At 38.7% G+C, this 16,367-nt stretch overlaps 2 protein-coding genes across 2 annotated transcripts in view; both read right to left on the minus strand.

Annotated features, from left to right (window-relative positions):
- Positions 1-16,367, minus strand: part of LOC120516128 (ATP-dependent translocase ABCB1-like) — a 506,684-nt gene that overhangs the window by 104,700 nt on the left and 385,617 nt on the right. The window lies entirely within an intron of this gene.
- LOC120516095 (ATP-dependent translocase ABCB1-like) overlaps positions 1-16,367 on the minus strand; it is a 65,105-nt gene that overhangs the window by 22,366 nt on the left and 26,372 nt on the right. Inside the window, exons 4-7 of the mRNA XM_039737554.1 lie at positions 16,209-16,299; positions 3,361-3,412; positions 2,807-2,957; positions 411-486 (exon numbers count right to left, since the gene is read on the minus strand). Of these exons, the coding sequence (XP_039593488.1) occupies positions 411-486; positions 2,807-2,957; positions 3,361-3,412; positions 16,209-16,299 (370 nt within the window). The remainder of the gene's footprint in view (positions 1-410; positions 487-2,806; positions 2,958-3,360; positions 3,413-16,208; positions 16,300-16,367) is intronic.

Raw genomic sequence — 16,367 nt, forward strand, 5'->3', positions numbered from 1 at the left:
CAAAAAGAGAAGATAATTTTAGTTAAGTTTTTTTCTTTACCAGTTTAATTCATTTTTCATTGTAAAGACCTTTTTCCTTTCTTTACAGTACATTTAACTAGATGGTATTCCATTTATGAAGTTTTGTACAAGTCAGCCTTCAGATCATCATAATAAAGAATTAGTGTCTCATTAAAACAGTGGCCTTAATATCAAAAAATAAATAAAATATTATAATCCACTGTTTTTGCAATCAGTGAAATAAATTAACATTGAATTTTTATGGAGGACAAATACTCAGAAAACACTCCAGAAACTTAACATTATAGTAGATCTTTTCAAATGGATTATATAGAATCTGAGCATTTTTGATAACTTTCCAATATATTCTATTAGGGACCCATAAAATGATGTAAGAAAGGAAATAATACCTTGTCATAGCTGCTTGAATATCCATCCCAGTCACTTGAGGGCAGTCTGAGCTACTTGCATTCAGTGTGGAGTTTACTGTTTAAACAAATCAAGTGCAAGTAAGGGACAAAAGTTTAAAATCACTTTGACAACATAGACATAATGCAATTTTAAAGTAGGGAGGAATAAATGAAATAAATCAGTTGCTTGAGAAATTATACTTTTTTGGTGTTGAACATCTTTTAATAATGCACAGCATACACGTTACACTATATACTGCAAGAAAAATATCCAATATTTTCATAAAGGCAGAATTCTGAAATCAGGACCTATTATTGGAGTCTTCTGTACAGATAAACAACGAAGACTCAAAAATATCAAGCTATATTTAAAACTTTATAGTTTAATCTTGTGTTACATGGTTATACAGTGGTTAGTGCTGCTGCTTCACAGATCTGCCATCCTGGGTTTGAAATCTTGTGGCTCATCATTATCCATACAAATTTAGCACATTCTAAGTATTCAATTGCGTGTGTTTCTTTTTCTCCTAAATCCATGAAAATGTTAATATTAGGTTAACTGGGGATTCTAAAGTAGTCCCATGGAGGTGTGTTTATGTGCATAGGTGGGCCTTGTGATGGCTCAGGGCTGGTTTCTGCTTTGTTCCAGAGAGGTAAGGATAGACTGGACCCTTTACTACCCTGAACTGGATTAAGTCAAGTCTGTAAATGTTACATTAAATACATGCTAAAGGCTATAAGTTGATAAAAGTTAATTGGTTAGATAACTATTTAAATTGAAAATACATAAATAAAACATGCATACTTTAATTTGGCATAAATTAAATAACATGTATATATACTGTATAATAAATATAGTATACAATTTGAAATGTTCTGTATATTTTAAACTTACTGTATGCGGTACTGGGTGGAATAGCGGTATGGTGGTTGGGATTCTTTCCTCACAGGTAGCTCCAGCGTCCTGAGTTCACATCTCATTTCAAGTACATTACTCCCAATTTTCCACCCACATTCCAAAGACATGCATATTCATCTAACTGGCAACACTAATTTGGACCAGTATGACTGAGAATGTTTGCATGTGTTTGAATGCTGTGCAATAGAGTGATGCCCCAACTAGGGTTTGGTCCAGCCTTGTGCATAATACTACCAGAACAGACACCAGCACCCTATCATAACCATAGTATTTGGCATTAATAACAAAATCTACATGTATAATATTGTGTTTTCTGACAAAAACTTAAACAGCAGGTAATTTTTGTTTGTTTATTAATATAACTATAAAATAACAGAGCAACAGATTATATATAAATATTAGATACCTCACAAATTACACCCATTATCAAGCAAGTGCTTGTAACAAATAAGAAAGAAAGGTTAAAGAAACCTAAAGAATTGACAATTTCATTAGTGCTGTAACAGATATCAACAACCATCCTTAATACTAAAACTACCCTTTAAAAATTGCATTTCAAAGATCCAAGAGGACACTGGGAAAAAGATCTCTCAATTAATATATCAGAAAAGGAGTGGAAAGTAGCAATGCAGAGAATTCACTCAAGCTCCATATGCGCAAAGCATACAATTATACAACTCAAAATTATATATCGAGCACATCTGTCTCGACTAAAACTCTCCAAAATGTTTCCAGGACATGATTCAACCTGCGAACGTTGCAACCAAGTCCCAGCCTCAACAGGTCACATGTTCTGGGCCTGCACCAAATTAACATTATTCAGGACAAAAAATTTTAATTACCTGTCAGACAGCCTTGGACTCACAATCCCTCCTAACCCATTAACAGCTGTGTTTGGGGTTCTTCCAGAGGGGTTTAAAGTGGAGAAAGACAAATAAACTGTGATTGCATTCACTACACTGTTGGCACGCAGACTCATTCTGATAAACTGGAAGAATCCAAACTCTCCTCTTTTAAGCCAGTGGGAAACCGATGTGTTATATTATTTGAAATTGGAAAAAATCAAATACTCAGTTAGAGGATCCGTACAGACCTTTTTCAAAACATGGCAGGATCTAATCAGTAATATTTTAAAATAAGTTCATAAAGCACAGAGAATTTTTTTTTAAATTAGGTATGTTTACAAGCCTTAAATTTGGCTTGCTCTCTCTCTTAAGGGTGGGGATCGATCTGTTCTTAACTCAATTTTTCTTTTTGTAAAATCTTGATTGCTTTGTATGGATTGTAATAAAATTAATAAAAATAAAAAATAAAACACCCATTATCAAGCAAGTGCTTGTAACAAATAAGAAAAAAAGGTTAACGAAACCTAAAGAATTGACAATTTCATTAGTGCTGTAACAGATATCAACAACCATCCTTAATACTAAAACTACTCTTTAAAAATTGCATGACAAGAGAACAAGGCAGGTCTTACCTGTGATATTTACTTGTATGCCACTGCTGACAAAGCTATCAGTCATTTGTCCAAACACAACGATCATAATCGGTAGTGCAACGCCATGTGCTGCAGAGCAGACTAAACCTATTATCATCAATATGATATCCAAAGTATCAGCATAGTGGAACTGTGTATTTAAAAACAAAACGATACATTAGAATGATAATCATAAAGATGTCAAATTTTAATTCAGAATTATTTTAAGAAGTACATGCAGATATTGGATTGATGTTTTTGACCCTATTATTTTTTTCTGACAAGTACCTCAGAGCTATAATAAATTATTTTATAGTAATTTAGTAACCCTTAATAAATGTTTATATTTTACGTTTATGCCCGCAGCTTTTCTGTAAAAAGTATTAAGCTGAATATGATTTAGTAAACTAAATATCTTTTGTACTCAATGTATTGCAGTGTAGTTTATTATGTTAATCAAGAAAAGATCAAAATCTGTACATTTATTATAATTAACTAACTACAAACCCAGAGTGTAGGGTCCATAATTCATTGAATAAATGGCTTATACTAACCAGCTGGAATATTCCCACTGACTTTGCAAGTTCTTCTTTTTTATTTTTCTTCCTGGAATTAAAAAATATGTACAGTATAATATAAGTACAAGTTTGTACAATATTTTAGTGACATGGTGGAACTATTCAGATAAGTCATAGAGTGTCCTCATTTGGTCACTGTGTAAAATCAGCCAATGTTCTGTGCATATTTTCTGGCACGTCAGTTTTCTTCTAACATCACTTGTTTGTTGACCCTAAGATAACCCTATATCAATGAATATACATGTATGTTGGAGTCTTTGGCACCTTATCCAGAATTTGATCCTCTCCTATTATTGATGGTGCTAGAATAATCCCAGTGAACCTGAACTATATTGAGAGTTTAAAAATGTGAGAACAGTATGTATAAGCATATTTAGATTTTGAAGAACAAAAAAAGAAGAAGAAGCATTATCTAAATTTATCACTACATATTCAGCCTAAAAGCAGCTTTTGTGCATTCCCAGATAGAAACAAAGTCCATATATTTTTACAAACACTTTGGTATTCATTTTTTAATGCAGTATTTAAAATTTGATAGTCTTTTTTGTGACTTAATATCAACTGTGAAATTACAAATGTTGTCAGTTTATGGAGAAATCACCCAGCCAGAGGGGATGCACAAACCAGTGTGTTTCTTTGTGCTGGTCCCAAGCCCAGATAAATGGGGAGGGTTACATCAGGAAGGGCATCCAGTGTAAAATTTTGCCAAATCAATATGTGGAAAATACAAATTCCCATACCGGATCGGTCGAGCCCCAGGTTAACAACGACCGCCACCAGTACTGTTAGTCAACAGGGTGCTGGAGGAAATTGGGCTACTGTTGGCCGAAGAAGAACAGGCAGGAGGTGAGGAGGAAGGTAAAGAGAGTGGAACTGAGGGTAGGAACTTTGAATGTTGGCAGTATGACTGGTAAGGGGAGAGAGTCAGCAGATATGATGGAGCGAAGGAAGGTTGATATATTATGCGTGTAAGAGACTAAATGGATGGGGAGTAAGGCCAGGTGGATCGGAGGTGGATTCAAATTATTCTATCATAGTGTGGATAAGTGAAGAAATGGGGGTTATTCTGAAAGAACAGTATGTGAAGAGTGTTTTGGAAGTAAAAAGAGTGTCAAACAGAGTAATGATTATGAAGCAGGAAATTGGAGGTGTGGTAATGAATGTTGTTAGTGCATATGCCCCACAAGTTGGGTGAGCAATGGATGAGAAAGAAGATTTTTGGAGTGAGTTGGATAAAGTGTTGAACAGTGTACCTGTTATGATGTTACTATTACGTGGTAATTGATATTAAGGCAGCTAAACTCCTCCCTTGATCAATATGACGACCTGGAGACTGACTTGACACAAGGTGTACAAATTTCCAGTTTATTAATAAAGAGCAGGTGTGAAATTACAAGTAAAGAAATATAGTATTTAGCATGCAAACAGTTTGATAACAGATTTAAACTATAAGTAGCAGTACACAACGATAATATTTTACAAATATAAACTTACTGGCTATGCTACCATAGGATTAAACAGGCAAGATGAACTTCGATGTATGTGTCTGTGGCAGATACATTACTACATCGGGAATGCCCCACTCTAAGGCGGCTCAGGAAGGACAAACATTAAAAAGCATGGATATCTGAACACAACAACCACCCACAAATGGAAATGGTCAATAATTAAGCATTTTACCCTACCCAATAAACATGATACTCCCCACCTGATACCGAAGATGTCATCCCTAACAACTATGATAAAATAAGAAGAATAAGTTCAGATATAGGCCTATTGTAAAGTCTGGTCTCATTATCTCTACAAACCTTAACCTCCACTTTACAAACTCTACCATCCTCACTAGGTAACACTTTAGTCACCAGTCCAAGAGGCCAATCATTCATTTTAGATTGACAATTCCGCACTAGAACCACATCTCCAGATTTTAGGTTTGGCCTTCCAGATTGCCATTTACTGCTCAGCTCCAGAGCGGAGAGATACTGCTTCCTCCAATTGTCCCAAAATACATTAGCCAAACACTGCACTTGTCTCCAATGGCGCCTGTACAAGTGTTTCGTGTTGAAGTCACCAGGAGGAGCCTCAATCAGGCCAATCTTTTGGTTGGGCAGTGTGGAAGGAGTTAGAGGCTGTGGATCCTCTGGGTCATCAGACATTAATGTCAAGGGTCTGGTATTCATAATAGCCATTACTTCAGCCATGAAAGTTACAAGAGAATCATGAGTGAGTCTTGCCATCCCTGCTTGTAAAAATATGGAATCGAGTATTCGCCAGGCCATACCTATCATGCGCTCCCACACCCGTCCCATGTGTAAAGAATGTGGAGGACTAAATGTCCAGGTACAACCTTGCTTAGACAAGTATCCCTCAATGCACCCAATGTCGAGGTTTGATGCAATTCTTAGCTCTTTACAAGCTCCAATAAAATGAGTCCCTCTATCAGAGAGGATTCTTTTAACTGGGCCCCTAACAGATATGAACCGCCGGAAAGCATTGATGAAGCTTGAGGTGTGTATGGATTCAACCACCTCTATGTGGACAGCCCTGATACTCATACAAGTAAATATGACTGCAATCTTACCTGCAGCAGAAGCTTTAAAGAGCTGAACTATATGAAGAAGGCTGGCAATAGCACAGACCAAGGATTTCCAAGTTGAGAATTTTTCAAAACGATGTGACCCGAGAGTCTGAATTGAGGTGGTGGTATTGAATACTGATACCTCAGGGCGGATTTCTATTGCAGAGCCTGGGTCGACTAGCTGAAATGTTTCCCGCGTTGCAGTGTACTGCTTCATCTTTGCCAATGAAGCAGGTCCAGTAAGCCAAGTGGTATCTTTTAACCGACTAGCTGAGACTGTTCTTGTGGCGTGATCAGCTGGGTTTAAGTCAATAGGTACATAATGCCACTGCTTTGGATGTGTGGACTTCTGAATCTGTAAAACCCTGTTATTAACATATACATAGAATCTCCTTGTCTCATTGTGAATTTAGCCTAACACTACCTTGCTGTCTGTGTAAATATTCAGTCTCTTCAAGTTCAACATCTGTTTCTGATGAAATGAGCTCTGCCATTTCTACTACTAACATTGCAGCACAGAGTTCTAGTCTTGGTACAGTGATTTCAGGATGTATGGCTAACTTTGCTTTTCCTATAACAAACCCAATGTTACATTGGCCTTTAAGGTTTACGGTTTTAATGTAGGCTACAGCAGCAATTCAATTAATGGAAGCATCAGAGAAGACACAGAGTTTCCTAGTTTGTATTTCCTCTTGGGGAATAAAGGAATATGTACGTGGGACTTGTCTGACAGAGCTTTCAGAGAGTTTCTCCATCCCTGCCACAAGCTTTCTTTGTCTGGAGAAAGTGGAAAATCCCAATCACTAGGCTCTGTAGTCAGTTCCCGGAGTATTGCTTTGCCCCGAATAGTGAATGGAGCAGCAAACCCTAGGGGGTCGTATAAACTATTGATGGTAGACAAAACACCTCGGCAAGTAAAGGGTTTCTCCTCATTATTGACTTTAAATTTAAATGTGTCAGTTTTTAAATTCCAGATCAGACCAACACTGCACTGTATTGGCAATTTGTCTGCTCCTAGGTCTAAATCCTTCAGGTTGCTTGCATAGTCTCTGGATGGAAAGGCCTTAATAACCTCCAAACTGTTAGAAGCAATCTTGTGCAACCTAAGGTTTGAACAAGCGAGCATGTCTTGTGTCCTTTTCAGCAAGTTGACATTTCCATATTGTGCTTCACCTTCCTGTGCACACTGATTGAGGCCATAAATTGCAATTGCAGGTGAAGGACTGTTTCCAAATACATGTACCATCATTCGATATTCGATTATGCCTTCGGAGGGGTCGTCATCCTTAAACCAGAAGAACCTTAAGAAGTTCCTGTCTTCTTCTCTGACAAGGAAACAATGGAACATTTGCTGAATATCGGCTATAAAGGCGATAGAATCTTTGCGAAATTGCATAAGCACCCTGAGAAGTTTATTGTTCAAGTCTGGACCAGTAAGGAGGACATCATTTAAAGAAACCCCTCTGTATTTAGAGGTGGAGTCAAACACTACTCTAATCTTCCCCGGCTTCTTTGGGTGATACACCCCAAATATTGTAAGGTACCAACACTCTTCCTTTTATTTAAGACTAGGTGCAATCTCTGCATGCTTATTTTCAAATGTTTTCTATATAAAGGAAAAGAAGTGCTCTTTCATCTCTGGTTTCTTTTGGAACGCACATCTGAGTGAACAGAAACGATTTAAGGCTTCCTCCCTGTTGTTAGGGAGACATTGTCTCTGAGGTTTAAAAGGGAGTGGAGCCACCCAGCTGTTTGAGGCATCCTTAAACAGTCCTGCCTTCATGATTTTTAGGAAGGCTTTATCTTCAATAGAAAGGGCAAATTTGTTGTCCTCTTTTGTCCTCAGGAAAACCGTGCACCCTAAATGATTCTCATCCCCATCACAGAGTGAGTAAACATTGCAAGGGCTCTGGATCTGACTGGGTTGTTTGGTAGAGTTGTAAGTTTCCTTTGCAGAGAGACGATTAGGGCATGGCTGAAAAAGGGATGGACGACCATTTCCCAATGTATTTGTAAACAGAGTACTAACATTTGAAGGCTTGTGCATATCTCCCAAGCAAACATCACCTACTATGACCTACTATGATCCTAGGTAGAATTTCTGGGCATAAGGAGAATTGTGTGAGCCATTTACTTGTTTTCTAACTTTATAAACCCTTATAATGTCTCTCCCAAGGAGCAATAGTATCTGAGCCTGCGGATCAAGTTCAGGGATCTGGAAAGCTAGATGTTTTAGATGTGCATGATGAAGGGCTACCTCTGGTGTGGGAATTTCTGATCTGTTATCAGGAATCTGATTGCATTCTCTCAACGTTGGCAGGGGCATGCAGAGCTGTCCATCAAGTGACTCAAACTGATAACCAGATGCTCTCCTTCCAGCTGTCTCCACTACTGTACAGGTTTTAAGAGTGTAAGGATTACAGGGGCCTTTTATTTTAAAAAGGCTGAAAAATGTTGGACTTGCTAGGGACTTCTTACTTTGTTCATCGAGGATAGCATAAAGTCTTATGGCTTCACTTGGATGGCCTGCAGGGTATACTTTCACAAGGCATATCTAAGAACAAGATCTGCCTTTAGTACCCTCTCTACAAACATCAGTACAGTGAGTATTTACCTCTGGTTGGGGTGCAGCATTTTGGTCCTCCCCGCCATGCTCTCTGACCTGGTTTCTATCTTGTACAGTTTACGGTGCTGGGTCAGGGTGCAAAGCTGTATTATGACTGTCACTGTCACACTCTGAGCATTTCACACTGGCCTTACAGTTCTTTGCAAGATGGGATGTTGAAGAGCAACACTTAAAGCATATATTGTTGATCTTGAGAAAGGTCTTACGGTCTTCAAATGACTTTTCCCTAAAGGCATGCCATTTCTGGAGTGGATGATGTTTCCTGTGTACTGTATAGGGCATTGTCTACTTGGGTCCTTTACTTTGGACCTTTCATCTTCATCTGCAGAGCTAGACATAGAGACTTTGCATGATGACTCCGAGGAGGCTATATTTGTTTTGTGGGCTTCTACAGCCGTGCTCCAGTAAGTGTGTGAGGTAGAAGACTTCTTAGATTTGGGGCAAGTAATAATTGATAACCTTAAAACAAAGCTAGGGTCATTCTTAGCCTTTGCTTGTGCACAAATAAAGTCCACAAAAAAGGATAATGGGGGGAAGGAGACTCTGTATTACTGTTTATGCTTGAATCATCTTGCTGCCCACTTCTCTTGTAGGTTGTATGGCAGTTTTTGCACAATTGAGTTGATGCCATATGCAGTGTCTAAAAATGTGAGATCCTGTAAATCCCCTTCAGTCTTGACAACCTGGAGTTCCATCAACATATCAACTAACTCTCTAAGTTTCTGCTAATTTTTGCTGGATATTTTTGGAAAGTCATGAATTCGTTGGAAGAGTGTGTTTTCGATTATGTCTCTGGTGAGCCGTAACATTCCCCCAGCCTTGCCCAGATCATTCTCAGTACCCTGGCTGGGTAATTTATGTCTATCATTCTGATGCATTTTGCATGCTCAGCTGATTCACTTCCAAGCCATTTAACTAAAAGGTCTATCTCCTCATTGGCTGACAGGTCTAAGACTGCACTCCGGAACGACGATCACCAGGCTCGATAGCTTTCAGGACAGTCATCAAATTTTGTGAGGCACTTACTGACAAGTTCATGCTGAGTGAAGAATTTAGCAAAGTTGGAAGGAGTCTGATTAATATTTAATATTTTAAGTGTCAGGAGTGCTATTGTACCCTGGAGCATATTTATATCTATTGGTCGTACTTTCCAAAGGACCACCTCCATCATACTTCTTACTTATGAACGGAGTTTCTTCCATATTGTAGCCTGAAGGTCTTTCCATTTACAGAATGAAAAGGTTACTGTGGGCAGTTCTGCCTTGAGAAGCATCTTCTTTAAAATGTAAAACTAGGTCGCCACCTTGAGGTCGCTGGTTCTGTGTTCAGATCAATCCAGTGGTTCGATTATGCTTTACGTTTTGAATCAGGTGAGGGTTGCAGTGCACGTCACTGTGTTCAAGTACGTACTCTGAAGTGCGTTGGGCGGTGCTGTGGAGACCAAGCTCTGCATCAAGAGTTAAGTTCCGTTTTCCGTTTTCATATTCTGCCTCTGAATTCATAAGTTCTGCTTCCGCGATGACCGCTGCTTCGAGCGCTTCAGCTTCGGCCACTGCCGCTTCTCTTTTTCTTGCTAGCTTTTCCAAAGTGGCCTATGTACAAGCTTTCTCTATTTGTATCTGCATTTCTTCGTCAGCAAACGGTGCCCGTGTCTTTGCCGCTTCAGCTTTTTTGCGCGCGCCGAAGCAGCCGCTGCGCAGCTGGATGACTTGTTTGAGCGTTTTGTGGAACATGACACACGGGACCTGGGGCCTCATGTGTAACGCCGTGCGTAGAACTCGCACTATAACATGGCATAAGCACAAAAGCTGAAATGTGCTTACGCACAGAAAAATCCAGATGCAGGAATCTATGCGTACTCCAACTTCCAAGTTCTTCCGCTACATAAATCCCGACCAGCGTGAAAACTAACGCTCGTGCACGCGCATTATGTAACGCCCCAAATCCTCCCAGAATTACGCCTATTTGAATATGCAAATCAATATAAATCGCCCTTAAGCGCAGCCTTCTGTGAAAAGACAATGGGAAAAGCACGGGGAAAATATAAGAATTTCAGCGAATACCAAGTGGAGGCAAAGGAAAAACATACTATTTGTTCAAATAAACCGTGGTATAATCAACAAAAGGAAGTTGATCGAGTGACATAGCGTGTTGGAGAAACTTGAAAGCTCACATTCACAAATCGCACAGTGCCGGAAATAAAAAAGAAGTCACATATCAAAGTCGCTGTGAAAAGCCGAGTTGTAAGCCCACTGTCTGAGTGTCATATGAAAGCTTATTAGGGTACAGAGAAAAAAGGCACACAGTGAGGAAAAAGCACGAAATGTCAACTTCAATCTTGACATTTCCACTTTAATCACGTAGTTTATTTTGCCATTAAAGTAGAACATCATAAACTTCATCTTAAAATCGTTTAATTAACCAGTAGCACGTTAAATGCTTTGTTTTGTATTTGATCTTCTATGTGCTCTATGTGTGTGAATCACTACTTGCTTTTTAAACTGGCTCTCTTCCTCCAACTGGACACAGAATCAATTACATTCGTAATATTACAGTTCTCTGAATAACTAAAATACTGAGATGTATCATTGATATCATTTTCATGATGATAGGAGTTAAAGCACGTTATTAAACATGTGTTTCACTTCGATGAAATAATTTATTGCAGCAGTACAATCAGGGGCGGCTCTAGGCTTGTGGTGGCACTGGGCAGAGGAAGAATCGGTGGCTCCTTCGCCCGCCTGTCAGTAAGGTAGCTTATGCACAGTGGATGGCTGCATAGCCGCCTCGTGCTCATGACACAAGCATTTAACTTTTGCCGAAATTTGTCGCTGTGTTTTTAGCTGTATTGTTATTTTCTCTTTCTGTTTTATATTCAATATATATTGGTGTAGCCGTCACTGCAGTCAGTGCTTTTCTTTCCCCAAGTAACCGATCGCCATACAATCAGCTCTGTAATAGACGTTAAGCCATCTGTAAGCTTAGCCGATTCTTCAAAACGTTTAAAGAACATTGAAATGTCTTCGTAGTACATGTTTAATTATTCTATCCTTAACGACACTCCCAGTGAAGAATATAGATTATTTAAATGAAGTTAAAGTTTTATCTGTATAATTTAATAAACATATTTTGCTGAATTTCACCTTATAAATGATATTGTTTCTGTTTCTGAACCGCGAGGTCCGTGCAGGAAAGGCTTTAAAACATTTTGCAGTGGCTGAGACAGCGTGTCCTTGAAGCTGTATAACGATAATTCCCTTTCCGATCAGCTGCTGCTGTGATTCACACTCAGATACAGTGATATAAATACTCTGAGTGGTGCAGTGAGAGAAATATTGAAAAAGATGATCCGCTGTGGCAACTCCTAACAAGAGGAGCTGAAAGAAGAAGAAGAAGAAGAAGAAGAGAGTAACAATGCTAAAGCAGTTATGGTATTTGGAATACTATGGCTGTTCCCTCTACCATTATATTGTTACAAGTTAATTACAATCAGATGCATTACACTAATAAACAATATGCGGTTAGTTTGATTGTATTTATAAAGCGCGTCAGGAAAATAAGGTGTAACCACACAGGAACAGCAGCACTGCTTTGACGCTGGGTGCCGCCAGTCTGCAAAACCGAGCGGAGAACTTGCGTACGACAAGGTATGAGGTACTGTGGAAAAGTGCGTGGATTTACGCCGTGTAGATTTTATATATCGCGATTTGAACGTGGAAAAGTTCTTACGCAACATTTCTGTGCGTACGCACCGTTTATACATGAGGCCCCTGGTCTCAATGACGGATGACCGTTTCTCCGACATTGTTTAGAGAGCTCGTCCGTGTAACCTCTGTACAACTCCACAGGGGCACAGATGCAGTGTCCGGTCTGTTCAATCCGATCCGTAACCCGTTATAGAGCCTGCCAGGAAGCAGCTGTTTCACTGTTCTGATCTCACTATTAAGTGGTAATAGATACTCAGGCAGCTAAACTCCTCCCTTGATCAATATGACGACCCGGAGACTGACTTGACACGAGGTGTACAAATCTCCAGTTTATTAATAAAGAGCAGGTGTGAAACTACAAGTAAAGAAATATAATATTAAGCATGCAAAAAGTTTGATAACAGATTTAAAATATAAGTAACAGTACAGAACGGTAACATTTTACAAATATAAACTTACTGGCTATGCTACCATAGGATTAAACAGACAGGAAGAACTTCGGTTTATATGTTTGTGGCAGATACATTACCTACATCAGGAACGCACCACTCTAAGGTGGCTCAGGAAGGACAAACGTTACAAAGCATGCATATCTGAACACAGCAACCACCCACTAATGGAAATGGTCAATAATTAAGCACTTTACCCTTCCCAATAAACATGACTGTACCCAAGGGACAGAAAGTGGTGATTGGAGCGGATTTCAATGGACATGTTGGTGAAGGGAACAGCGGAGACGAGGAGGTGATCGGTAGGTATGGTGTCAAGGAGAGGAATGAAGAAGGTCAGAGGATAGTGGATTTTGCCAGAAGGATGAACATGGCTGTGGTGAATACATATTTTAAGATGAGGGAGGAACATAGGGTGATGTACAAGAGTGGAGGAAGATGCACACAGGTAGATTACATCCTATGCAGAAGAGTCAATCTGAAGGAGAATGAAGACTGCAAAGTGGTGGCAGGGGAACGTGTAGTTAAACAGCATAGGATGGTGGTCTGTAGGATGAAGTTGGAGATCAAGAAAAGGAAGAGACTGAGAGCAGAGCCAAGGATCAAATAGTGGAATTTGAAAAAGGAAGACTGCAAGGTTGAGTTTAGGGAGAAGGTGAGACAGGCACTGGGTGGTAGTGTAGAATTACCAGAGAGTTGGGAAACTACAGCAGATGTAATAAGGGTGAGAGCAAGAAGGGTACTTGGCTTGACATCTGGACAGAGGAAAGAGGAAAAGGAAACCTGGTAGAATAACGGAGAAATACAGGAGATCATACAGAGGAAGATGATGGAAAAGAAGAAGTGGGATAGTCAGAGAGATGCAGAAAGTAGACAATAGTACAAGGAGGTAAGGCGAAAGGTCAAGAGAGAGGTGGCGAAGGCTAAAGAAAAGGCGTATGATGAGTTGTATGAGAGGTTGGACACTAAGGAGTGAGAAAAAGACCTGTATTGGCTAGACAGTGGGACCGCGTTGGGAATGATGTGCAGCAGGTTAGAGTAATAAAGCATAAAGATGAAAACATACTCACAAGTGAGGAGTGTGTGTTGAGCTAATGGAAAGAGTACTTTGAGAGGCTGATGAATAAAGAGCAGTAAAGAGAAAAGAGGTTGGATGATGTGTAGATAATGAATCAGGAAGTGCAACTGATTAGCAAGGAGGAAGTAAGGATGAAGACTGGAAAAGCCATTAGTCAAGATGACATACTGTACCTGTGGAAGCATGGAGGTGTTTAGGAGAGATGGCAGTGGAGTTTTTATCCAGATTGTTTAATGAAATCTTGGAAAGTGAGAGGATGCCTGAGAAGTGGAGAACTGTACTGGTGTCGATATTTAAGAATAAGGGGGATACAATTGATGAGCCACAGCATGAAGTTATGGGAAAGAGTAGTGGAAACTAGGTTAAGAAGTGAGTTGATGATTTGTGAGCAGCAGTATGGTTTCATGCCAAAAAAGAGCACCACAGATGCGATGTTTGCTCTGAGGTTGTTAATGAAGAAGAATAGAGAAGGCCAGAAGGAGTTGCATTGCATCATTGTGGACCCGGAGAAAGTATATGACAGCATGCCCCAAGAGGAGTTGTGGTATTGTATGAGGACAGAAAGATATAGAAGAAGATGATCTGCTGTGGCGACTCCTAACGGAAGCAGCCAAAAGAAGAAGTGAGTATATGGAGAAATACTGTGTACTGTATGTTACTGATGAAGGAGAAATGAATAAAAGTGTATGCAAAATTTAGTGAAATGAGGTGCATTTCAACTGGTGTAGTCATTGAGATAATTAGGAAATTAACATCACAGGATAATTAAGACCATATATAAAAATGCTTTACAGAGATGTTGCTTCAATTGACATTGGCATATAATTTAGGCGGTAGGACCTCATTGGTTAGGGCCAACTCCAGACAGAAGTTCAAATTCCCTGACTGTATGTCTGTGTACAGTATTGATTTGAGATGTTAGAAACAAATAGCCCCAGGACTATAGATTACTGAGATGCAAGACTAAATAAATATAACGTAAACCAGAATGAGTGGGTTTCATTATTTATGAGTAGCTATTTAAGAATTTCACAGAACATCTGTGGAAGAACAAGTACAAACATATTAAATATCAAAAGAAATCTTTAGGCCCAAAAGCTTCTTTTCTAAAGCGAAAAGTCTTGTGGTACTATCACAGGGTAAGGCGCATTTCTTTGGCATAGTTTAAGTTCTCTGATTCATTTTCAGTATCAGGTGATGTCACATGACCCAACTTTTCCAGAGACTTTCAGTTGTAGCCTTCATTTACATAATCTTAGTGAGTTAGAGGAAGTTGGAGGCACACTCCCATGTTCCCGTTGAACTAATTTAAAATACCCAGTGACTCACTCCCATGAAATCAAACAGGTTGGAGTGGGCTCCGTGTGCATGACAGCTGACAACTAATGAATACACCTCCGAAAGTACAATGCATAGAAGGCAGCGACAAGAAATAAAGAATGCAGGAGCTTTGGACCTCACAAACAGAACAGAAGTTCAGCTGTCTGATGACTGGTGATTTATGTACCATCATTCAATGGAAAAAAAAATAAATAACTAAAAGAATCAAGATTGTTGCTTAATTTACCACAGCTATTAGCCCTTCATAAAGTGCTGGAATCATCAGGCAGCACACTTCTGGCTTTAAGAAAAAGGGGAGAGCACAACTGTGCTGGAAGATGGGCACTCAGTCAATACATGTAATGTGGGCAACAATTTCAGTCATTTAAATTGACATGGTCTGGCAACAACATCAGCGACTGCAGCTCAGCATATCGGACATTCCCCACAATTAGAAGTTGGGTAATGTGATATTGGCGTTACTTACACAGATTGGAAAAAACTGTAACTTGTTAATTGAAAATAAAAAAAAAAACTAATTATAGTTTTTCTTATAGACCATTTTGGTCACTGCAAAGTTCTTAAATTAGAAGAACAACTTAAGAGAAATTTTAATGAAAATTGAAGTATTATTTCTAACATCTTTTTATTAATATCGCTAAAGATTTTATAGTACATAAAAAAAATGAATAGGCAACATTTATAGGTAACATTGTTAAGGTAGATCACTCATTATTAGCATCTTTATTATTGCTAAATTTTATTACTCAACTGATTTTTAATCAATGTAAAGCAAATTAGTTGTGGACACTTCAGAATTTTTGTTTTAGCAGCTTTTGGAATGCATCAAAATTCATTAGAAGTTAAACACAAGGCAAACGAAAAATTGAATTAGTCAATTAAAGAAAAGCTTTTTAGGAGTTTATTAAACTATATAGAAGTTTTTGTTTCAGCCCGTACATTACAGGACTTATATGCAACATTTATCAAAGGCCTCATGTTACAAAGCACCAGTATCACATGCACTTATTTGGCAAGTAAACACATAAAAGTAGAAGCTATTTACTTTTTCTTTTTGTTGACATTTTCTGAAAATTCCTCTTCATTTTCTTCTTCTTTTTGGAATGACGGGTTGTCATACACATGGAAAATAGAATCTAAAAAAGTTCAAATTATTAATCAATTTAGTGGGATAGAACTGCTGTTATAATAATTGTAAGTATTT

This window comes from Polypterus senegalus, chromosome 15, assembly GCF_016835505.1.
Source record: "Polypterus senegalus isolate Bchr_013 chromosome 15, ASM1683550v1, whole genome shotgun sequence".
NCBI lineage: Eukaryota > Metazoa > Chordata > Cladistia > Polypteriformes > Polypteridae > Polypterus > Polypterus senegalus.